Source organism: Rhinolophus ferrumequinum, chromosome 25 (assembly GCF_004115265.2).
Source record: "Rhinolophus ferrumequinum isolate MPI-CBG mRhiFer1 chromosome 25, mRhiFer1_v1.p, whole genome shotgun sequence".
NCBI lineage: Eukaryota > Metazoa > Chordata > Mammalia > Chiroptera > Rhinolophidae > Rhinolophus > Rhinolophus ferrumequinum.
In genome coordinates this window covers 3,023,308-3,046,482 of record NC_046308.1, presented here as the reverse complement: position 1 = coordinate 3,046,482, position 23,175 = coordinate 3,023,308, and the positions used below count along the sequence as shown (strand labels likewise).

General features: G+C 47.4%; 1 protein-coding gene across 2 annotated transcripts in view; it reads left to right on the top strand.

The window, feature by feature from the left end:
- TMEM132B (transmembrane protein 132B) overlaps positions 1 to 22,544 on the top strand; it is a 274,830-nt gene extending 252,286 nt beyond the window's left edge. The window contains exons 6-9 of one of the 2 annotated variants that reach the window (XM_033098164.1): positions 12,411 to 12,616; positions 14,014 to 14,284; positions 16,054 to 16,245; positions 17,185 to 22,544. In XM_033098164.1, coding sequence (XP_032954055.1) covers positions 12,411 to 12,616; positions 14,014 to 14,284; positions 16,054 to 16,245; positions 17,185 to 18,333 — 1,818 coding nt within the window. In that variant the 3' untranslated portion in view covers positions 18,334 to 22,544. The remainder of the gene's footprint in view (positions 1 to 12,410; positions 12,617 to 14,013; positions 14,285 to 16,053; positions 16,246 to 17,184) is intronic. The other variant, XM_033098166.1, reaches the window with a different exon arrangement.
- Positions 22,545 to 23,175: the final 631 nt, after the last annotated feature.

The following is a 23,175-nucleotide window of genomic DNA, read 5'->3' as shown; positions in this document are numbered from 1 at the left end:
CCAAAGATGATGGAGAAAGGGACATCAGCTTTCTCCACCTTTATTCTGTGATCATCTGTAAATTGACTTATTTCAAGCATACCCTTGTTACCAGAAAACAGACCCTTCTCGGCGTGATGTCCAGGTTCTTGGTATCCCGAACAAAGAATTGAGTGAGTCACCAAAAGGCAATGGTGAAAGAGCAGTTTATTAGAAGCAAAAGTACACTCCAAAGGGATAGGAGCGGGCCCGAGCAATGGCATGGCTCAAAAGCTGCTGACTGGTGAGGACTTGGAGTTTTTAATCTTCTTTTCTCCAGAGTGGGCTACTCCTCCCTAGGGGTGGGACCACTTGATTGGCACCTGTGATTGACAAGAGGTTATCACCTCATCTTTATTTATTTTTTTTATTAGTTTCAGGTGCACAAGACAAAGTAATACTTAGACGTTTATCATTTATATCCCTCACACTGTGTGAACCCCTCTCCCCCATCCACTATCCCTCTGACATCGCACACAGCCATTACATTTCCACTGTCTCTATTCCTAATGCTGTACTCGCTTCTTGTAAGTATATACATACATATATATACATATATATATATATATATATATATATACACACATATATAAAATATATAAAATTATATAAAATTTTAGTTGGCATTCATTATTGTTCAGCTTCAGGTGTACAGTGCAGTGATCAGGCATCTATCACCTCATCTTTTTAAACTGTGCACGTTCCCTCCCAGAATCCAGTCTGTTAGAATGATGTGAATGAACTTCCGGGCATATGTATGATATTATAATGAGGGTATAATGAGGCTAGGGTGAGATGAAGGTCTCTGTGGCCTTTACTGTGCAGGTGTGAGTGACTGGTGTAACCTAGTCAGGTATTTTGTATCCTTTAGCTTCGGCATAGTAGTTGATGGTTATAGTAAGGGAAAGGTTTGGGTGGAGAAGGGAGGTCTTCTGGGTGGTCACTCTCCATAGGTCATGTTGGACAAGCAGGAATGTTACCTGACACGTTCAGGCATCTCGGGGACCCAATTCCTGTCTCTAACTGCCGGCCTTATTTCTCCCTGAGAGGCATGATCCCCATAAAATGTCTATTGGAAGTTGAGGGACAGGAGGTCTCTTATTCTGTATCTGCTTCCTGCTTAATGTGGTCATTGTCCCTGCCTATTGGGGGTTCACGGAACTCTCGCCCTGTCTGATCTTAGATGAGGGGTGGGGTCTCAGGATCCATGTGGAAGACGGTGTTGACCTCTTTGGACGGGATGTACTGGAAGTCTTGCTGGGGTATCATTTTTATTCCATCGGCCCCTAGATGAGAAGAGATAGATTTTGCTTAAACAGAGTTAAAAGTGTTGGCCCAAGAAGCAGGACCCAAAGCCATGACGCAAGGTGGCTGTGTGATGGAGAGGCTGTTTAGCTTCATGGAACCTGTGGCCTTTCTCTCTGGTTTAACCAGTCATTCAGGTGGTATGTTTACCCAGGAGCTGGGCCCAGAACAGCCTCTAGCAGGGGGCAGGGGACTTCCTATGATTCAGGCTAGGAACAATCTTCTGTTTAAGATAAAAAAGCTGATTTAAGAGGTGATTAAGGTAAGGACCTAGGGAACTCAGAAACTAGGGAAAAGGAGACTTAAAATTCCTATAGTGTGTGTGTGGGGTCTCTCCCATGTCATCCTGAGATTATCTTCCAACGATAACATGTCCTCTTTTCCTCTTAAGCCTTTTAGATGTCTAGAGAGAAATTCACTCGTGTTGGGAGCTAGTGGACATACATACCACAATGAAGACGGGCAGAGATGAGAGAAGCCTTCTGAGATTCTCACATGTTTCCCCCCAGATTTGCAGGGAATTTAGCTTAAGCAATTTATTAGTGCTTTATTAAAGGCTGACATGGTCTTTCAGACAGTAATGCTGTCTTTTGCAGCTTGTGGAAATATAAATTCTGTCTCAGCTGGAAACAGTGGAGAAAGATTTCTTGGAGAGTGGACACCGTGGAATACACAGTCAGTTGTCTGCTAAACAAATGGGCTCTTATCTCTTGCATTCCGTTTTCAAGAGGGATGGGCTTCCAGCAGGAAAAGGCCGTTTCTAGTCATTAGTCCTTCTTTATTGATTACATCTTCTCAACCACTCTTGGATTAGTTTTCCATTGAAATATTTAAGGTTTAACTTGAAACACTAAAAGAAAACCTCAGATTTCAAAGTGCTTCTTTTGACTTGCCTCCCTCCCTGCAGTGTTGTTCTTCCTCCCTGTAGCCCCCTCTTTGAAACGTGGTATTTTCCGTTTGTTTGTTTTTTTGCCCACTTCTAAAGCCCGATTTAACAAGCTCTTTTAACAGTTCAGGGCCTCAGCCCCAAGCGATTGCCCTAACAAAGTCATCTTTTAACGCTCTGGACAACTGAGCACTTCCCACCATCAAAGATTTTAACCATACCAGTCCCCACGGTATATGTTCCGAAGAGCAGAGAGATAAATACATCCACAAGTTCCTGACGTCCTGTGTTTTGAACGTTTAATAAATATTTGGCTCACGCACTGACTTCTTTTCCAATGAACACAGTTGTGTGAGAGCAGGAGCCAGCCCTGGGCTGAGACCGGCTGTGTGTCCGAAGGACACTGCTGGGGCGGTGGGTCTCCATGTGCCTTTCTTGGCAGCCTCCTTGGGTGACAGGAACAGTCCTGAGAATCTTGTAGGATTTCCCAGCTCTGAAGGGGTTTTGCTCAAGCACCCGGGACAAAAGAATGCTGGTTTCATCAATGTGATATAAATAATGCAGAGAAAGTAAAACACACGAGAGGACACCACTTCCTAGCTTGTGCCTGTGCAGACATCACTAGTCAATCCCTGCATCCCTTTCCTGCTGGAGCCCAGATTCCTTCTTAAGACAGAGCTCCCCTGAGCCGTCACTGTGATTTGTGGTGGCAAATGGGACAGATCTGTTTTCTATTGCTGGTAGATTCTGGGGAACTAGGAAAAGTTTTAGTGAGGATTGAAGAGTATGATGCTAATGAGGGCATGATATGGACCTCAAAGTTTGATATATTGTCGGGAAAAAACACCCAAAACAAAACACATCCATGTGGTTGCACTGGTATCATACCCTACAGATCAGGACAGCCTGAGGCCAGAGGTTGTGAAATGACTGGCCTTGCAGTGGGTACAGACTCCCAGATACGCTGTGTTTGGCCAGAAAAGTACTTTAAAATACATATACTTAGATAACCAACATTCAAAACTTAGTTGACTCATCCAAACTGGGTTTCCCGTTGTCTTGCAAAGTCGCCAGATCTCTGACACAGTCCCGCATCCCTGCATGGCTGTGGTGGGCTTAGATGAGTGGCACCTGTCCCTTTTAGCAGCTGTCCCCTTTGAGCGTGGTTTGGGGAGGCTTGTTCAAGTTTACCATAGTCTCCAACTTTCCTGTCATTCACAACAGACCCACCTTCTTAGTTTACGTCACCTCCCTGCATGGGAAGGGGTTTGATTGTTGAGTAACCTCCGACCAGCGCCTCCTGAAGCTCTGCCCAGGCCAGTCGAATAGGATATGGGTGAATTGTATGGTGAACTGAATTCTATTATACAGGTATTAGATACATTAGCTGTCATAGGTGAGAAGGAGTAGAACAATGTATGAGATGCAATTATTTTCATTTGTTGCTAACCTAAGTAGAGATTGTTACAAAGCAGAGTCGTTTACTGGAATAACCACTGTACTTGCACCACGGGGGCCACTTCGCAGGCTGCTCAGACCAGATTTTACATTCAGGACTCTCCTTAGCCCATGCCACACAGAAAAGGACGAAGAGTCGATGGAGGGTGCATTCTGGGGACTGCCGTGCTGCAGAAGCGTGGCTGTGTGTGAAGCCTTCCTCTGCGCAGCACAGCCTGGCCGGACCCGGGGTGCTGGTGTCTGCAAATCTTCCCTGAGAGCACGGGGGGGGGGGGGGGACACGTCCAGCCCTCTCCTGGCAGCAGTGAGCAAGTCGTGGTTCTGCCAGGTCTTCTCAGCTCGGGCCTTTCAATGCCCCTCTTGTCTTCATTCTGACTTGGGAGCAGAGGGTGGTGGGGCCATCCGCTGTAGTTACTTTTCCCGTTGCCTGGATAACTCTTGAAGCTTCCGGTTTTGTAACTGGAGTGCACAATTCGCAGCATTCTGTTATAGAAAAGTTTCTTTCCAAAAAGAAATTTCCACACGTATTTTCAACATGTTTGGAAAACACGAACCCTGCAGATCTCTCTTTCCCCTAAGAATACGCTTATCCTGCTCAAACATCTATTTTTCTTTTGTGTGACTAATTTCTGTGCGATGTCCAAACACCTGAGCGTGGCCCTGGGCTCTGTGCCAGTGATGGCTCTGTGCCAGTGGCAGCACCTTCTCCCAGGGTCAGGGTCTGTGGGCAGAGCTGGTGCAGGAAGGCAGGTTGCCCATGTGCGGGGCTCTCATCCTGGAGGGGGTGCTGGTGGTGAACCCCAAGTGTGTGGGTCTTCTCCTAAGCTAACCAGTGCTGGCAGCATTTTTAAAATCCCCCAAGTCAAGGGACGAAATCTGAAATGAAAACATCCCACAGACAAGCACACACCAACCTTCACACCAAATCATCATCTTGGGCCTAATATGCCAGTGTCATTTTGTTAAGGGGCGAAATTTCGGGAGCATTTGTCTGTAAGCGTAGAATCAAGCCTTGTCAAATGTGGATGGGACAGACATTTCTCTCCTAGTGGAAGAAGGGCAGACCAGCATCTTATCATATCTCCCTAGAGGCGGCCCAACAAGCCGCACATGGGCCTTGTCTGCACTAGTGCCATTGAACGAGGGAGACATGAGGTCTGGTGGGAGAGGGTGTCCCTGGGTCCTGTGGTGAAGATGTCTGGGGTTTCAAATTCAGGAGAGTGGCAGCCCCTTCCTGTAGTTCAGGTGGACTGAAGGCAGCCAGGCAGGCCTGGCCATCCTGTCAGCAACGTGCAAACCTCAGTGTTTCACCCATCACTGTATTTGACAGTGTCTTGTACGTGAGTGGGGACGCTTAGATTTGCTTGTGTCCTCTGAGCCCTGCCCAGGCCCCACTGCCTGTCACCACTGGCTCTCTAAGACTGGCACTTGTGCTCCCTGGTCATCTCCATGTGACAATATCTGAGGCCTCTTTCAGTGCCAGGACTCGAAGATTGTGTAACGAAGCGTGTTGAGGATGAAATGGGAAAGAGAAGGGCAGCGGGCTCCCTGCTGGCCACACTGGCCCCGAGATTGGCCCTTGCTGGGAGGCCTGGACAGTCAGGGAGTGATGGGCGGCGGGGCCTGGGCTGACTGTCTCCGTGACACGGGGACATGAAACATCTCAGCCGTGGTCCAACTGTGGGAGCCAGACCGACCTGCGTGACCAAGAATGGATAACAGTGAATGAAGCTGAGTGCAAAGCATGAAGATCAGAGCTTGCAATGCTGAATTAGGGTCCCCTTAGGGGAGTGGGGGCTTGCAATGACCTTCAGTGTTGGTGAGGGGGGATGGGTAGGGGGCTCTTAAGACCTGTCAGCTACCGGGTGTTGTTTGTGAGGAGACCACCTCATCCCTCCTGTACCCAGCGCAGTCCTTGTATGTCTACCATGTACCATGCTCACGTGCCCCTGGGCTGCAGAAGGTGCGATAAGGCAACATGCTTGTCCTGAAATGCCTCGCCTTCTAGGAAGGTGGAGAGGTCAGTGCTAATACAGGGAGTCCACTGGGGGCCTTCCACTCCCACTAGCCCGGACTTGGCCCTGGCAAGTCTGTACACACCTGCCCATGCATTTTTGTTACCAGCTCATGTAGCACCGAGTGGTTTCTGCCCCAGGGAAGCAAGTGCTTAACTTCTGTTTCCCCTGCAGGCATGTGTCTTTCTACAGATTCCAGTTACTTTGTTGCTCTGCAGCCAAGTTCTCTTTGGGGTTTAAGGAAAGTTTTTAATTTGCAGTGTGGTGAGGGAGGGAGAAAGGCTCGCTTCAGCTCTCTGCTTCTCTGAGTTGTAGCTGGCTGACCTGATTTGGTCTCTGATTTTTATCAAACAGAGACTAACCCAGACCCCTTATTTTAAGAACACTTCAAGTGAAAACTAGGAATGAACTGGACCCAGAGAGGGGATCAGTGGTGACTGCAGCTATTATTAGGCTCCCCGCCAAAAAAAAAAAAAAAAAAAGAAACATAACAGGACAGTGCTGGATCAGAACACACAGCCTGGAACATCTGGCACCAGCCAGGTGACCTAACTGAGCCTTCGTTTCCACATCTGTAAAATGGGATAAAGAATAACTTTCCCACAAAGCTCAAGGGCAGTTTTCAGATTAAGGGCCAATTTTTATGGGATCTCACCAGCATTTGGTAACAAAGTGATAGAATAGAACAAAATAGAAAATTCAGAGTAACATGGTGAGACCAAGTATTTTTTCATGCAGCTTTAGTTTCTATTTGTATACTTTTTGTGTATCAGTCATATTGTGAGATGTATTTTCTACTGTGGATTGTGATTCAAAACAGAGACACATTGTCCCAGAATGCATCAGTCAGTCATTCCCACGTAACAAATAGCTCCTGTGTCTTAGTCCCATGCTAACACAAGCATTTTCCCATTGTTCTTCAGATGAGTGGGGTTCAGCTCATCAAAGATGCTCACATCAGGAGGGCAATCTAATCCTTTAACTATGTTGTAAGTGTTTTATTGTGACTTTTTTTTTCTTCTAAAATTCTACTGGACAAAGCAAGTCCTTTGCCCAAACCCAGCATCACTGAAACAAGAAAGTAGATTTTTGTCCCTAGTGAAGGGAATAGCAAAGTCCTATGGCACAGGGTGAAGGTACGGTATCGGGTGCATTGCTGAAACCTACCACACGAAGCAGGGAATGTCAGATACCACAGTGTTTCATAAATTGTAAAATGTTACATATGTTTAAGTTTCATCTTTAAAGATGGACACTGCTTCCTCCACCCCGCCCACCCCCCCCATGCAGTTAGAGAAGAAGGTCATAAATATGTCAGAGAATTCTTCACCCATCTTCCCCTTTGCAGTTAGAGAAGAAGGTCATAAATATGTGAGAGAATTCTTCACCCATCTTCCCCTTTGGGCCAGGGAACTTTCCCTGATTATACTTTTTAATTCTGAAAAAGGATTCCTTCTAAATAGCCAACAGTTTGCAATAAATTAATGTGCACTTCCGTATATGTTGGTACCCCCCGCCCCCACCATGTCCTATTTTGGTAACCAGATCACAAACCCTCTGTAGACAGAGCTGTCTTATTTTCTTTTTTACCTTCTTGTTGCACAACAGGTATTTTGGCCAGGGGAATTGGCATATTATGATACGGTATTATATCAGTGACTCACTCAGGAAGTGCTGATTTTATCTGATTGCTTTTAGTCTTAAGCTCCAAGTGGCAACTAATGTCTTCTCTGGCTCCGGTCTCCCCACTCAGAGTGGGTATTTGGTGAGTTTGGCACTAATATGAGGCTAATGGGTTGCTCGATTCAAGCTGGAAACTCTCGGAAAACTTGTGTTTGCACAGAAGAGCTGGACATATGGTCAGCACTTACAAAACACTCGCTGTCTGACCGCTCTGCCAATAGAAGCCAATTCAGAATGGATCCTGTGAAGTACTGGGTGGCAGCTGTATTTATTTACTTTCACCGTTGCAGTCAGTGATGCTGTTATTATAAAATGTGTGAATTTTGAGCACCTAGCATGTGGCAGGCATTAGCTGAAGGAGGGTTTTTGTGGAATATCTCATTTAATACTAAGAGCCGGTGTTGTCACCCATTGTCCCATCTCCCCGCCCCCCTTTACCTCCTTGCAAATGTGGTTGGTATTGCCCTCCCCCACACCCCATGCTGACTTGAGCCCACGTCCTGCAGGCATTGCCCCCTTCTGCTGCACTGAAGTCCCTTTGTCAGGCTCCCCAGGGTCTTCTGCATGGCCAATCCCAATAGCCAGCTTTCAGTCCACGCCTTAGTTGGTTTCATGCATGTGACAAACAATTACATTTGTTACATAAATGAAGTCATCTGATGCTCAATGACATTCTCTTCTAAGTACCTTCATCGCTTACCTTCTGAGATCGCGTTCTCTCCTGTGGCTTTCCTTTTTAACACACTGGCCCCATGTCTTCATCGTCCTTTACGGGGCCCTTTTATTCATGACGTCTAAGTGTTGGCACGCTCAAGGCTTACGTGTGAGATATCATTCGTCTCGTGGCTTTAAGTGCTGTAAGTGCTTGCACAATCCAAATACTTCAGCTTGAACCTCACTCCATCACCTCTCTGCCTGTGCTCCCGACTTCACATTTTCATGTGAATGCCTAATAAGCATTTCAAATTAATATTTTCAAAACTGAACTTTGGATGTCCTTTCTCTTCCCCAAATCTGCTTCTCCTTCCTTTACCTCAGAATGGCCAGGCCATTCTTCTGGTTTCTTAGGCCAAAGCCCCAGAAGTCACCCACGATTTCTCCCTCTTTCTCAGATCCAAATCCATTCCAATAGCAAATCCTGTCTGGGGCGACCTTCAGGATACCCCCTGAATCTGACCACTTCTCATTACCCCATCAACCCCCATCCCCCATTGGAACCACCGTCATGTCTCTACTGATGGGCTTAGCTGGCCCCTAAATGGTTTCCCCTTCTTCCATACCTGCCAGGGCTCTTATGTTAATATTTTCCTATTATGCCATTTCTTTGCTCCCAGTTCCTCATAGCTCCTCTTACTTACTGTATTTTGCTGGGTATAATGTGCACTTTTTTTGCCCAAATTTGTGAGGGAAAAATAAGGATGCTCATTACACCTGGGTAGTACTAATTTTAATTCTTTTATTTATGCTTATGAGTTAAAAGTGTAACTCTAGAAATCAATAACGATATCCATATGCAAAATAATACCCCGGAATTCCATAATCGGTTTTGTTGAACTTATAACGAACTTGCAACAATGAAGAGTTCTTGGCCTTCTAGGATGCATAAATATCATAAATTTGTTTCCAGTACATAACATTTCTTGTACCTTGTATCTGTTCTCGTGTTTTGTAATTATTTGTTACATAAAATTTCTCGTACTGTAATATGTTAAAAAAATAAATTCTAAAATTCCTTTATAACACAAAAAACAAGTACCTAAATGTAAACAAATAAAAATTTGAATTAAAAAATTAAAATGAAAGATTTTTTTCCCCTGAAAGTTTGGGCCAAAAACACAGGTGCACATTGTACGGCAGAATATGGTACTTAGTGGAGTAAAATCCAGCGCCTTCGCCACCTTGTTGCTCACTTGCCCTCTTTTGGCCCCTGAATAGGGCAAGAACATGGCTGTCTCAGGGTCTTTGCACTTTCTGTTTCCTCTGCTTTCGGGCATCTGCATGTCCTCATGGCTCACTTTCTCACTTCATTCTGGTCTCTACTCAAATGTCGCCTCTCTAGAGAGGCCTTCCCTGTCCCTTCTAACATAACACCCTCTGTCACCACTGTCTGTCCTCCTAGCTTGCTCTGTTTTTCTTTCAAGCCCATCTTGCACCTGATATCACACTGTATGTCTACACATTTGCTTGTCTGCCTCCCCCATTAGACTGTCAGTTCCAGAAGAGTAGGGGCCAGGTTGCTCATCGCTCCATGCTCAGCACCTAGGACAGCTCCTGGGTCTTAGTTGACAAGAAATAAATACTTGTTATTATACATGAATGAACGGTTTATTCTTATTTTACAGATGGAGGAGTTTGAGGCACAGAAAAGCTATATAATGTCAAAAATACATGAGGACTCAGAGCTTGGTTCTAAATCTAAAAGATAGAATGGGTGAACGTCAGAACTGGAAAGTTCAGGTACCCTCAGGTTCACAGAGGCCGCCTCTGAGCCCGGGTGTTGGGGAGCGACTTATTCAGATGTCATGTGGGGAAGAGTTTGGATGAGGACCCAGGTCTCGGGCGGCACTGAGCTGCTACGCCCAGCCCCCTCTCCCTGGACCTGAGGACTAACTATCGAACAAGTTGCTAGCTGATGCATGCCTAATGTTTAATGACACAAAGCACATCTGTGGCTGCCCTGTTCCCTGGAGGGCAGAGGACGTTGGACTGCGTGGTTCCGACAGGAGGGCAAAGAAACTCGAGAACAAAACTGAGCCTGACACACAGTAACCCTCCAGCACCCTGTCAGTGCTGCAATGCCCGGGGTTACCCAGGCAGTGTTGCTGTGATGATTTCAGCCCATCTTCCCATCAGTGGCCTTGGTGGACTCTGCTTAAAGGCTCCTAAAGACCTGTGACACTGTGAAGTGGAAATGACAAGGAGCTGTGTCTGTGACTGGCGACGTGGGGAGAGGTTCAGCACCCCCCTCGTTCTTTTATAAAAATTTTTTTATTATTTTTTAAAATTTATTTTTCAATTTCATTTGACAATCAATATTATACTATTAGTTCTAGGTGTACAGCACAGTGGTTAGACATTTATATAACGTATGCAGTGATCCCTCTGGTAAGTCTAGGACCCACCTGGCACCATACATCGTTATTACAATATGACTGACCATATTCCCTGTGCTGTACTTTACATCCCCATGACTATTTTGTACCTACCAATTTGTATTTCTTTATCCATCCCCCTCTTCCTACATCCCCCAACCCTCCTCTCCTTTGGCAGCCACCAGTTTGTTCTCTGTATCTATTCTGTTTTGATTGTTCATTTATTTTGGTGTTTAGTTTCTACATATAAATGAGATTATGTGGTATTTGTCTTTCGCTGTCTGACTTATTTCACTTAGCATAATGTTCTCTAGGTCCATCCATGTTGTTGTAAATAGCAAGATTTCATTATTTTTTATGGCCAAGTAATATTCCATTATATATACAGAGGGTGCCAAAAATATGTATACACATTTTAAGAAAGGGAAAAAAAAACACTATTAAGATTGTAATACTCAATATGTACCAATAACAAAAGATGAATACAAGTCACATTTGACTTCTGCAATTACCAGAGGTGCTCAAAGTGGTTCCCATCAGCGTCCAGACACGTCTGATTACGGCAAACTACTGCTTGAGCAACATTGGTCAAAGTGCCCACTTGCACACATTTTTTTTGGCACCCCTGGTATGTATCATATCTTCTTTATCTATTAGTGTATCGATGGGCCCTCAGGTTGTTTCTTTTCTCCTTGGTCTTTGATTTCACTCTACAACGAATGAGGCTCATTTCTTTCTTCTCCTAGGAGCAAATTCACATTGGTGCCATTTTGGGGGATTGATGATAATTTGTATCAAACATGAAGGTTTGCTCTTTGAGTCTGGAAGTTGGCACTGTTGCCCTTGTTCTTGGGCTGTTTGCCTGGTTATGCCAAGGAGGCAGTTGGGTGTGTGTACCTGAGGCTTGGAAGGGAGGCCTGGGCTGCAGGTACAAATTCAGGTGAGGAAGAGAAAGTCACAAATAAGTCCTCATTTGTGGTTTGCAAAATAGGCCTCCTGGTGGCACTCAGGGCCGAGTGGGGGTGCCCTGCCTGCAGCCCACGTGGCACCCCTAAATATAGTATGTGACCTTGAGCCAGTTTCATCCCTTCACTGACTGGCCTCAGGTTCATCTATAAAGTAAGATCACAGACCCCTTGCAGTTTTGTGATTCTGTGGTGAATGATTTTACCTTTGTAAAATCTTCTGCACATGAAGTGACCTTGGGTCCCTCCACCAATAATTGACATTTTCCTGATGGCCCAGGAGAGAAAGTCGTCAACATTTTACTTGCTTATCCAGAAGATGTGAAGTGAAATGGGGCTTAAATTGTCTAATATGTAACCTGCTAATGGATGAACATTAAAAGGGTACCCCCACCTGCTGAGTCTAAGACCATAACAAAATGCTACATCCTTGCTTCTGTTCTGCAAAATTATAGTTTAATGGTGCAAAAATAATTATATCCACATTTTAATGCATTTTGTGCGTATTTTCCTATGAGGGTTTTAATCTGTGCAAAGCTCCCTTGGTTTTTCAGAAAAGATCCCCTTTATGGCTTGAATGAGGTATATACTTTTTTTTAGTAACATAGGTACCTTTTATGCTGCTTGAAATATGGTGCCAGAATGAAATATGTCACACCTGAGGTTTGATTAGTGGTGGTTTGAGTACATAAAAAAGGTAAGGTAAAGAAAAAAACCCACAGAAAAAGGCAACAAAGGTTATGTGACTCCGTTAAATTATGTTGATGGTTTTGTCAGTATTTCATAATACTAAACGGTTTTCCTGGAGTCTGTGTATCAGTATTTGTCACTAATTAGTGCCTACAAATTGCCTGTTGGTGAAGTCACGCTCCTTTGGTTGTCTTGGCGGCTCATACGTCGGAGCCCCTGTGGCTCGTGGACTGTCATTGTTGGCTTTCCCTTGTGCTTTTCCTGCTGACGCATCTCAGGATTCCACCCCCTCCCGCAGGTGTCCAACCACTGTGACTCCGTGTTTGTGAACGGGAAGGAGATGAAGAGCAAAGTGGACACAATCGTGAACTTCACCCACCAGCACTTCACCTCCCAGTTAACCGTCACCGTCTGGGCGCCCAGGCTGCCCCTGCAGATCGAGATCTCAGACACGGAGCTGAGCCAGATCAAAGGATGGAGGGTCCCTGTGGCCCCCAACAGGAGGTGAGAAGCCGGGGGGGGGAGAGGGGGCTCTGTGGGTCTGTGGCTCCTGGGGCCTGGTCTTGGTGGGAGGCAAACGGCACCCAACAGAGACACTCCCTGTGACATAATCAGAAGGATTGGATAATAAAATGGGAATAACTTTTCCTTATGCCATCCAATGTTTTCCATGCCACGTCCCTTTGCCCTCTAAAATCTTTTCACTTACCAGGAAGGATACTCACCCCTCACTTTGAGAAACTCAAATTGCTCTATTACGGTGCTGGCGAAAATTTTTCCTGTGACTTATTACGTGGCCCTCAGACCTTTCAGGTGGAACGATATGTTTGAAGCTTGTTCCATAGCTGCTAATCACCAGCTGTCTTGGCCACATAGTAGCCGCTCTGGGGCGTGGTTTCTTCATGGGAAAGTAGGAAGTTGTCGTTGTGAACATGAATGGAATTAGCTGTAAACAGGGAGGGGACACAAACAGTTGGGGACAGTGGCCTGGGCTTGGGCCCCACCTCTCGATAACCACTTGTGTGCCTGCGTCCTCTCTGTGCCTTGATTTACTCACCGGTAAGATCAGGACAATAAAACGCCCTCACCCCCTGGCGTTCTGTGGAGTTTAAATACGTCGAATGTGTGGCTGGCGTGTCGCACGTGGCTGAACTATGTCAGCTCTCATTGTGACCTGGGCACATCAAGTAGGACCTGGCACCGTGGGTCTGACTCAGTGCCTGTGGGTGTTTGCCCTTTTCTCTCCTGACACAAATTCCCACCCACTGGAGGTCACAGGCTAGTCAGCAGCCACCAAATAAGGTCCTCTCACAAACGGATACAGAGCAGCTTGGTCTCCAGGGGAAGATTCTGGAATAGCAGAACCAGAGAGGAAGGGCCCCCCTGAGGCATTGTCACACCTGGACTTACTCGAGCCTCACGCACACCTGGGGGAAGGTCCCGGGCAGTCGTGCTTATTTCCACTTCAAAGGTCAGGGGACTGGGCCCAAGTGGGGTGAAGCACTTCGCTGGTGCCCACCAGGGAGGAGTGCAAGCAGGTCCCACATAGCCCTTCCCGCCACAAGACCGAGGTTTAGCGTCACCTCCACGTGGGGATATATTTGGGGTTGCAGATTTCCAGAGCGCAGGAGGGGCTGAGCCTCCGGAGGGTCTGGGCGAGCCAGGCCGGCCTGCACTGCCTTCCATGTTCCCAGCGGGTGGCAGCCTGAGTGGCCCCCAGTGACCACCACAGACGCCTGTGGGATGAAAGAAGGAAGCCGCAGGGAGTGAACGGCCGGCAGCAGACGCGACAGGAAGGAAGCAGCCCACGTTGCTCCGGGGCGTCACGGAGCTTGTGGAACGCGCGCTCGGTGAGGCTTCCTAACCACGGTGACGTGTACGGTGGTGTGTTTGTGTCCCAGGCCCACCCGAGACAGCGACGACGAGGAGGACGAGGACAGGAAGGGGAGGGGCTGCTCCCTGCAGTACCAGCACGCCACGGTGCGTGTCCTCGCCCAGTTCGTGGCCGAGGCGCCCGACGTGGGGCAGCTGAGCTACATGCTGGGCCCCGACTGGCAGCTGGACATCACCGACCTTGTGGCGGATTTCATGAAGGTGGAAGAGCCGAAAATCGCCCAGTTACAGGATGGCAGGACCCTGGTGGGGCGGGAGCCCGGAATAACCACCGTGCAGGTAAGGCCGCTGCCCTGTGTGTACTGAGGAGCTCCAGGGAGACGGTGCCTGCGGGGAGGGGGACGGGGTCGGGGAATGTGCCTGTGACTCTCTCGGAAGCCGCACTGGAGTGCTCACCGGTGTGAAGGATAGACACTCGACTTAATTTTTACACTTTAGAGAGATTTCCCAAAAATTACCGAATTTCTTTCACCAGTCCAAGCGAAATGAAACACCGCGGAAGCGGCGTTTCCCGAGTGTGAGAACTGATTTTTATGTATCACTGATACAAAAAGGGTAGAACCTGTGGAAGCTAGTTTGAGTTTCCTAACCTGGCGGGATAACCATTTAGCTGTATTATACCTTGAACAGTGGATGAGATGTTTTTGAAAACAAAATATTTACACTAAAAAACATATATTTACACTAAAAAAAAAAATCCACAGCTAAATGTGCCCTATATTATTATTATGGTAACAGGAAAACTGTTTTCTAGCCAATTTGGACAGGGTGAGTATGCAGAAATGGTGCAGCACGTTGGTGAATAAAAATTTTAAATGTTACCGCTCATACTTAAGTCCTACTTTAGGTGTTGCCACAGTTAATTTTTGACAAAGCTGGATTAAATGTTTTCTTTTGTGTTCTTTTCTATTGCTCTGTAACAAATGACTGCAAATGTAGCAGCTTAAAGCATCACTAACTTAGTAACTCCGTTCTTGGGTCAGGAGCCCAGGTGAGCTGGGTTCTGGTCCAGGCCTGGGTTCTGTGCTCAGTCTCACAAGGCTGAAATCAAGGTGGTGGCCGGGCTGGCCGCGTGCGGGGACTTCGGGGGAGGATTTGCTTCCTCGGATGTTGGTAGAATGCACTTCCGCCTGGGGTAGGATTGACTGTCAGCACAGGGCGCCTCCGCTCCCAGGGCCACCTGCCTTCCTTCCCCTGTGGCCGCCTCCGTCATCAGGAATGCCTGAATCACGTGCTTCTCACACTTTGAATCTCTCTGGCTTCCCCTTCTGCCACTGGCCAGGGAAAGCTCTGCTTTTAAGGGCTCATGTGACTCCCCTGGACCCATCTGGAGAGTCCAGGCTACTCTCCCATGCTCAGGCCAGCAGTGCGCCATATAACGTACTCATGCGAGTGATTTCTCATCATAGTCACAGGTTTGAGAGGTCAGGCAGGACATCTTCGGGGGACAGGGCGAGAAATTCTGCCTCCGGGTAGCCCTCCACATTTGTTTGTCTCCCCAGTTCCAAACTAGATGAGGAGTTAGGAGGACCGGCCCCTTCGGACAATAACATTCCTTTTCCCACCTTGCGTGGCTAGTTCACCCAGTGATGACACAGGGGCCCACACGACGTCATCATTGTACCATAGTGGACGTCCAGCTGCCACTGGGAGGCAGACGAGCAGAACACGGCCAGGCACCACTCACTGCAACTTTTATCAGAATTCTGCCGTGTTCACACCTGCATATTAACTGTTGGAAACATGTTCCTCTGGGGAGCTTAGTACTAAGGTGGGCGATTTTCAGTTGTTGCCTTTAAATTAAATCAAGCTCTTCTTGGAAAATACACTGCTATTATCAGGGAATGAGTCAAAGGAAAGAAAACGGACCTAGATGATACTTGTACGACTCTTTGACTGGCGAGTGTAATTGGACAATAGCATAGTTCTTATCCACGTAAGTTCCGTTAAGTGCCTTCGTTTAGCAGAATGTGTAGGTGGAAACACCAACTAAAGAGTTTAAAATGGTGTGTACAGCAGAGACTGGAGCTCTCTTGCTTCCTCTGAAGGTCCTCTCGCCGCTCTCTGACTCCATCCTGGCTGAGAAGACGGTGATCGTCCTGGATGATCGTGTCACCATCGCAGACCTGGGTGTGCAGCTGGTGGCGGGTTTGTCCCTTTCCCTGCAGCCTCACAGGGCGGACAGAAGAGCCATCGTCTCAACAGTGGCGGCCCAGGACGTCCTTCAAGCCCCACAGCAGGTAAGATGCCAGAGTGCTTTGTCCTGGGTCCACTGAGACCCGTTCTCTGTCTCTCACATCCCGCAAAGGAGGCCAGCAGAGCACTCGTAGCTGGGACTGGAGATTCTCGAAGCTTCTTCCTGCTTCCTATCCAGAGTCTGTCCTGTCTCTGAGAAACATGCTCCGTGGCTTGGATACGTTTCCCTCATCCATGCTTCTATACATCGGCCACGTGCCCGTGTGCCATCTGCTGTACAGCAGCCTTCCCTGGGTTAGGCAGTGTCTGCTGCCACACCCCGTCCAAAGGATCACATGTTTCACTTTTGCCAAAGCAGATGGCTTTTGGTACATGGAAACTGCCCTGTCGGTACTTGAACAAGGCATGGCAAAGAGGCACCAGATGGCTACTGTTTATAGCAATGATTGTCACCTCTCAAACGCTCCTCCATCGTTCAACTTCCACATGTTTTCAAAAGATACCAGGGCACTGTGGCTTCCAAGCAAGTGCACGTCGTGGGGCATCTTTCCCCGAGCACTTCTGGCCAGGGCGTCTCTTGCTTCATCAGCATTGGCTTCCCAATAAAGAATGTTCCACGTGATATTATCTGGAGCAGTAGACTGATGAATTGCACCTGGATTTGATTCAGATAAATTGCCTGATCTTTCAAAATGTTTTCAGAAAGGTCAAAGTCAAATTTGGTTGTATGGCATGCAGTCAGTTAATATGCACTTGAAGGCATTCGCTTAATGTATATTATATGTTCCTCACATCAGTAGGCCGGGAGCCAGTGTTGGCTGCCTGTTCAGGGCACGCCAGGGGCTGTTCACAGTGATGAAACATAGAGGTTTTCTTTTTCTCAGTTTGTATATTTAAGTTACATCACATAGGAAATTGTATTTACATTTGCAAATTTGCGGGAACCTGATTCTAACTTACCGCTTTGGTTTCATTTCTCGTAGGAAGCAATAATCAGTTCTTGGATTTTGTTCAGTGATGGTTCGGTGACACCCTTAGATATTTATGATCCCAAGGATTTTTCTATTTCTGCCTCATCATTGGACGAAATGGTGGTGTCTGTCCAGGCGAATCTTCAGCCCAAATGGCCGGTTGTGGTTGCAGAGGGCGAAGGGCAAGGACCCTTGATTAAATTAGAAATGATGATTAGTGAACCTTGTCAGAAGACCAAGAGGAAGAGCGTTCTTGCCGTGGGTAAAGGAAACGTCAAGGTCAAATTTGAACCAAGCACTGATGAACACCGAGTGGGCACCAATGACATTGAGGGCATCAGTCGGGAATACAAAGGCCACCTCGGTAATTCCATAGAGCGTGAAGGAAACCAGGAGAGAGCGGTTCAGGAATGGTTCCAACATGGTGCCTCTGTTGGCCAAGTGGAAAGTACCAATAAAAGCACAACCCCACAGTCTCCCATGGAGAGAAAGGAGAAGAAGTTAGTCAAGAGTGGTGGTCCAGACACCTTCACAAGCTTCCCCACTGCAGGGAAGTTACCGGAAACCAATGATCCCAGCGACCTTACGGTGACCTCCAGGGGGCTCACCGACTTGGAGATCAGCATGTATGCTCTGCTCTGTGTCTTCTGCCTGGCCGTCCTGGTCTTCTTAATCAACTGCGTGGCGTTTGCTTGGAAATACAGACACAAAAGACTGGCTGTGAGTGAGCAAGGCAACATCCCCCACTCCCATGACTGGGTCTGGCTTGGGAATGAAGTGGAACTTCTGGAGAACCCCGTGGATATCACGCTCCCGTCGGAGGAGTGCACGACCATGATGGACAGGGGGCTGCAGTTTGAGGAGAGGAACTTCCTTCTGAATGGCAGTTCCCAGAAGACTTTCCACAGTCAACTGCTCAGACCTTCTGACTATGTCTATGAGAAAGAAATAAAAAATGAACCTATCACTCCATCGGGCCCAAAGAGGAAGAGAGTCAAGTTCACTTCCTACACCACCATCCTCCCCGAGGATGGCGGCCCGTACACCAACTCCATCCTGTTCGACAGCGACGACAACATCAAGTGGGTCTGCCAAGATATGGGGCTGGGGGATTCCCAGGACTTTAGAGACTATATGGAAAGACTGCAAGACCAGATGTAAACTCCTTTCTTATGTTTGTATTCACCTTTATGCCTTCTGTTTTTGCAATGGTGGAGCAGTGAGTTTGATCAGCAATAGGGGTGATGTAACAAAGCCTGATCAGTGGAGGTCTGGTGGGATCCCTTTCTAAGTAGGTATCAGAGGTCCGGAGCGCTAGAGCAGCTGGGCTTGAAGCTGCGAAGTGTCCCTAAAACAGCCACATGTAGGAGAAATTCTCAGACAACAGTTTCACCTGCTGCCTGGGACTAGCTCAGTTCAAATACAGTAAACCTGACCCCACAGACATTGTTAGTCAAATTGTGACCAACGGCCGTGCGGCATTAGAAAAGACTTGATGGTGAGTTTTCTATTTCTAGACCTTTTAAAGCACAGTGGACCTTTCTTGCCCTTGGCCTGAGGTTGGACATACGTGAAAGATGCTGAGTGTAGCTGCCCTTCTTTGTGATGCGTGATGCTAATTAATTTTATATGCACTTGCTCCTGCACCTGGTTCCTTTGACCTCTGGAAGTTCTTTTGGAAACACGAAGAAAAGAAATTTCCTTCTTTTCTCCGAGATCTGTTTGAGTCACATGGGTTGTAGTCACGCCATGTTACTTCCTGTTTGATGTACATGAGGTTTCCTGGTTCTTGTTTTTCTGGGTGTCTGTGCAGGTCAGGCTTTCCCCAGTTCCCCAAACTTCATTACTTAGGGGCAGCATCTAAGAAGCTTATTCACTTGTCTTTCCTCCTTTTTGTTGTCGACCTTTCTTGTATCAGATGGGGACACGGGATTTTACTGAAAATATTACTATACTGTGAGGGAGGGCCATCTCTGTACAGTTTTCTACGTAAGCTTAAAAACTGGAGAAAAGTTGTGACCCACAAACATTTATTTTATCTTCTCTGTGTTGAAGAGTTTTGGGGAACTCTTGGAGTGCATTTCTGGGGCAAACGACCTCGAAATAGCTGTATATCTACAAGTGCTCTGTGGTCAACACAATTTATTATCCGAACTGAAATCTAAATGTAAAATTGATATGCACAGAAAGGAAATTGCTTCCGCTTAAATGTGCCATTTTACCAGAACAAAACCTTTTTAAAAAGCAGAATGACGTTTTAATTTAGCAATATGTAGTAATCCATCCATCCCTAGAATGATTCTTCCCCCACCCCAAATATCCTCAGTCATGACTCTGGCAGAGAGAAAACCCATATAGGGTGTGCACTGATGGAGAAAAACAATTGGGTTCTCCCCCTAAATTCATAAAAGTAAACGACTGTTTCAGAGCTCAAGAAGCAGTTATGATGAAAAACCATAGCCATTGGAAACTTGAAGTGGCAAGAGAGAGAGAGAGAGAAAGCATGATTCCTGCATAATTTTTAAATAAAAGATGTTTTTCAAAGAACAATGTGAATGGTCTCCAGCAAAGCAAGCATTTGAGAGTAGGAAACCATGACAACGTTTTTATTAAGATGGGATAGCTGGAAAAATGGACCCTGGACTAATATGTCTCATTACAAGCTTTCTCAAGCCATTTGCAGCTCTTAGAAACAGAATTTTAAGGGCCCAGAGGACCTACTGGAGGTTATTGGAGACATTTCCTTGACACCAAATGACTGACAACTGAGCTATTCCAAACAGGTGATGTCTCGTTCCCTTGTAGGTTTCTGTGCGTGGGAATGAGACAGCCCAGCCTCCCCCATCCATGACACAGCAGTCACAAGGTTCTTGCCTGTGTCTCTCGCCCCCGCTGCTGCAGGGCACACCTGACCGGTGATGCAGGTGTGGCTGGTGTTCCCTTGAGCTTGTGTTTAAAATGAAGCTGGCGCAGTTCCAAAATGCTTTCAGTCCGAAGGCTGAGTGAAGCCAGGAGACCCAGGCGTGAGCTTCCAAAGGAGTTTGCAAAGAGATGGCGACACCTGCAGCACGAGCCACCCAGGTGCCAAAAGAAGCTGCCACTGCTGTTCAAAGGGCTCGGCGGGAGGCAGCTCAAAGCCACTGCATAGGGCCAGAGAGAGATTCGTTCCGGAAGGAACGTTCCAGAAATAGTGGGAATTTCGTTTCTGACACTGAGGAATCTCAGCTGATACAGGGGTGAGTCTTTGTCACACACAGCAGGTGGCCTTCCCCTGGTCAGGTGAGACTTTGGGAGGGGTAGAGTTTGGGAGGGGACGAAGGAAATTACATTGTCACATCATCAAGGAACATCCAAACTAGCGCATGTCCCATGATCGGAGTGCTTGACGCGGCCCAGGGAGCAAACTGTGGGGCACTGGAGGGTGCCACAGGGTCCTCGGCAGAACTGAAGCTGACCGCTGTACTGAAGTGGCCTCCTGGGGACAAGCTAGAGTCACCTGAGGGGGACAGGCTCTGTACGGTCACATTCGTTTGTTTATGTTGAAACTCAGTACAAAATAAACGTCAAGTGCAAGGTTGTGGAGGAGAGGGTTCCCTTTACCACGCAGTACACATGTATATGCACACGTACATGTGTGTACCCGTACATGTGTGCATGTGTACATGTGGATAGTGGAGAGCCAGAGAACACAGTGTTTAGTGGGCATCCACAGTGACCGTCAGCGGTGTGGACACAGTTCAGCTTCACAGAATTTCCTTGAAGTTCTTTCTGCTCTAAACATTTCCTGCTGACTAGAAACCATGGGTCAGGTCTGCTTGTTTTCCAGCTGTTCTTTAAAACAAACAGGAGCCATACCCTAAATATTTAAACAAAGCAGGGGAAATGATATCACTTGTTAAGCCTTGAAATCCAGGTTCTTGGGGGCCATGCATTTGCTTGGATTTTCCAGGTGTTTATGGCTGAGGAACCCAAATGACTGGTGCCCATAACCTGCAAGAAACACCACTGACAGAGCCCCTACCCCCCCCAAGGACAGGACGCTCAGACTCCTCCCAGGACAGAGGCCAGCTTGCCTCTCCAGGGGACACTGGGCTGTGAGCATCGTTCGTCGTATGGGGTGGCCCGTTCAGGTGCTCCGGGGGGGTCAGTGTGTGACAGCGCTGTTTCCAGGACCCAGACATGGTGCTTTCCTGGCCGGCCACGGAGATCAAAGAGCAGCTGGCGCAAGAAAGCACTGGAGTTTAATAAGCACACACAGTGTGGTGTTGGAGAGAAAGCCAGAAGAAAAGACTCGAAGCTTTCCCCAGAAACTACCCCGGAAGAATGTCCTCCTAGCAAACCTCAGACGCTCCCAGGAGCCCTCGACTTCGTCGCCGTGTTGCCAGGCACTCTCGCCGGCCGGGGTAGGTTCCCGGGCAGGTAACCCTCAAGCTCTGGGCCGAGGGGTCCTGTCTGTAAACACAAACGCAGGGAAACAATGGGTTGACGTCGGTGCCACCACCACATCTGTAGGCGTATTGTGTACCTCGCTGATTTTTAAGTTTTGGGAAGTCTGGCTTGGTGCGTTTTGATCCGCATTCTCGCTCCACATGTGCAGAAAGGCGTCTTGCCAGGGTTGGGATATTGGAGCCATGGGACAGGCTCTTCCGAGCAGAACCCTGAATCCAGGGTCAGCGGCCGCAGAGCGTGGTCCCGTGTGGTTCCTCCACGTCACTGGCACCTCGTGTTTTCTACTCCCGTCATCTCAGAAATGATCTCCATCGTGGTCTCTGTCGGGGACACGATAGATGGTTTCGAAACCCAGCAGCCATCCCCTCCATCAAAATTATATGTGTGCGCCGTAACACCTATCGTCTGCTATGTGAGAGAGAGTACGGGTGGTGGAAAAGTGATGCTCAAATGTGGAGAGCAGATATTTTTGTATGTAATATAGGCAATATACTCAAACACTGAGGGGTGTACTGGAATAAATACATTGTAAAACAAAAGCATGCGAACCTGTAGCTTTTAAATGTACAGACATCTCACTCGATATCTAAACCAATGATGGGAAAACACTGGGACCTAATGTCACGAGATGCACTGAGTTGGGAATGAGGCCTGCAAAGGGCCTGGCTCACCTTGGGATTGTTGGTGGAATCTGCCAGAACGTTTTGATCTTACTCTGCATTACTTTTGGATTTTTTTTCTTTTACTTTTTTTTTCTGGAAATATTTCAGAAATAAAGTGACTTCATTTTCCAGCATAATGGTATATTCTAACCACAGGGTAACACATCATTTTAACATGGAAATAAACATTTAAACCTTCTTCAATGGTTTCATTATTTTACCCACATATTCCCTCGTTAATTTCTGCATCGGTATGATTTGGCTCTATTTATCTATCTCTTTGTAGCCAGAGGTTTTAATACCTATTAATACCTTACTACAACAATCAATGAAAATCCAAAGGAAACGCTTCTCAAAAGTTGCAAACAACCTGTACCTTTGACGCATGTCTCACTGGGTGTCCTAGCAGGTGGAGGACACGTGCTCCCTAATGGGTCAGAGGGAGGGCTCGTGCTTCTCACGTCCCTGTCCAGTACTGACACGGACACTGTGGGCCAGAGCTTTTTCCCTCCTGGTCTTCACTTGTCGGCAGCTCACTCATATGTCTGTGTTTGGGGAAGGGGTCCAAGGCCTGGGATGCTGAGGGCCCAGAACAGGCAGCACTCCAGAGACATGAGCAAACACTGCCAGTCGGGATTCTTCTTGCAAGGCGGTGTGGACGTCTCAGCTGAAAGGCGGCGGGTGCACAGCTGAGGGTCACAGGCACCCCGTCAGCGTGTGTGCATGTCTGGACACTGCCGGCCTCATCTTTGGCATTTTAGCAAATGCCACCCCTTGTTCTCAGGATGACAAGGGGTGTCTCTGGCAAATCTTGACCTGTCATGATACATGTCCTGCACCAGCCTGGGCTTGCACCGGGCCCTACACATATCCCTGGAGGAACTGGGTGGGG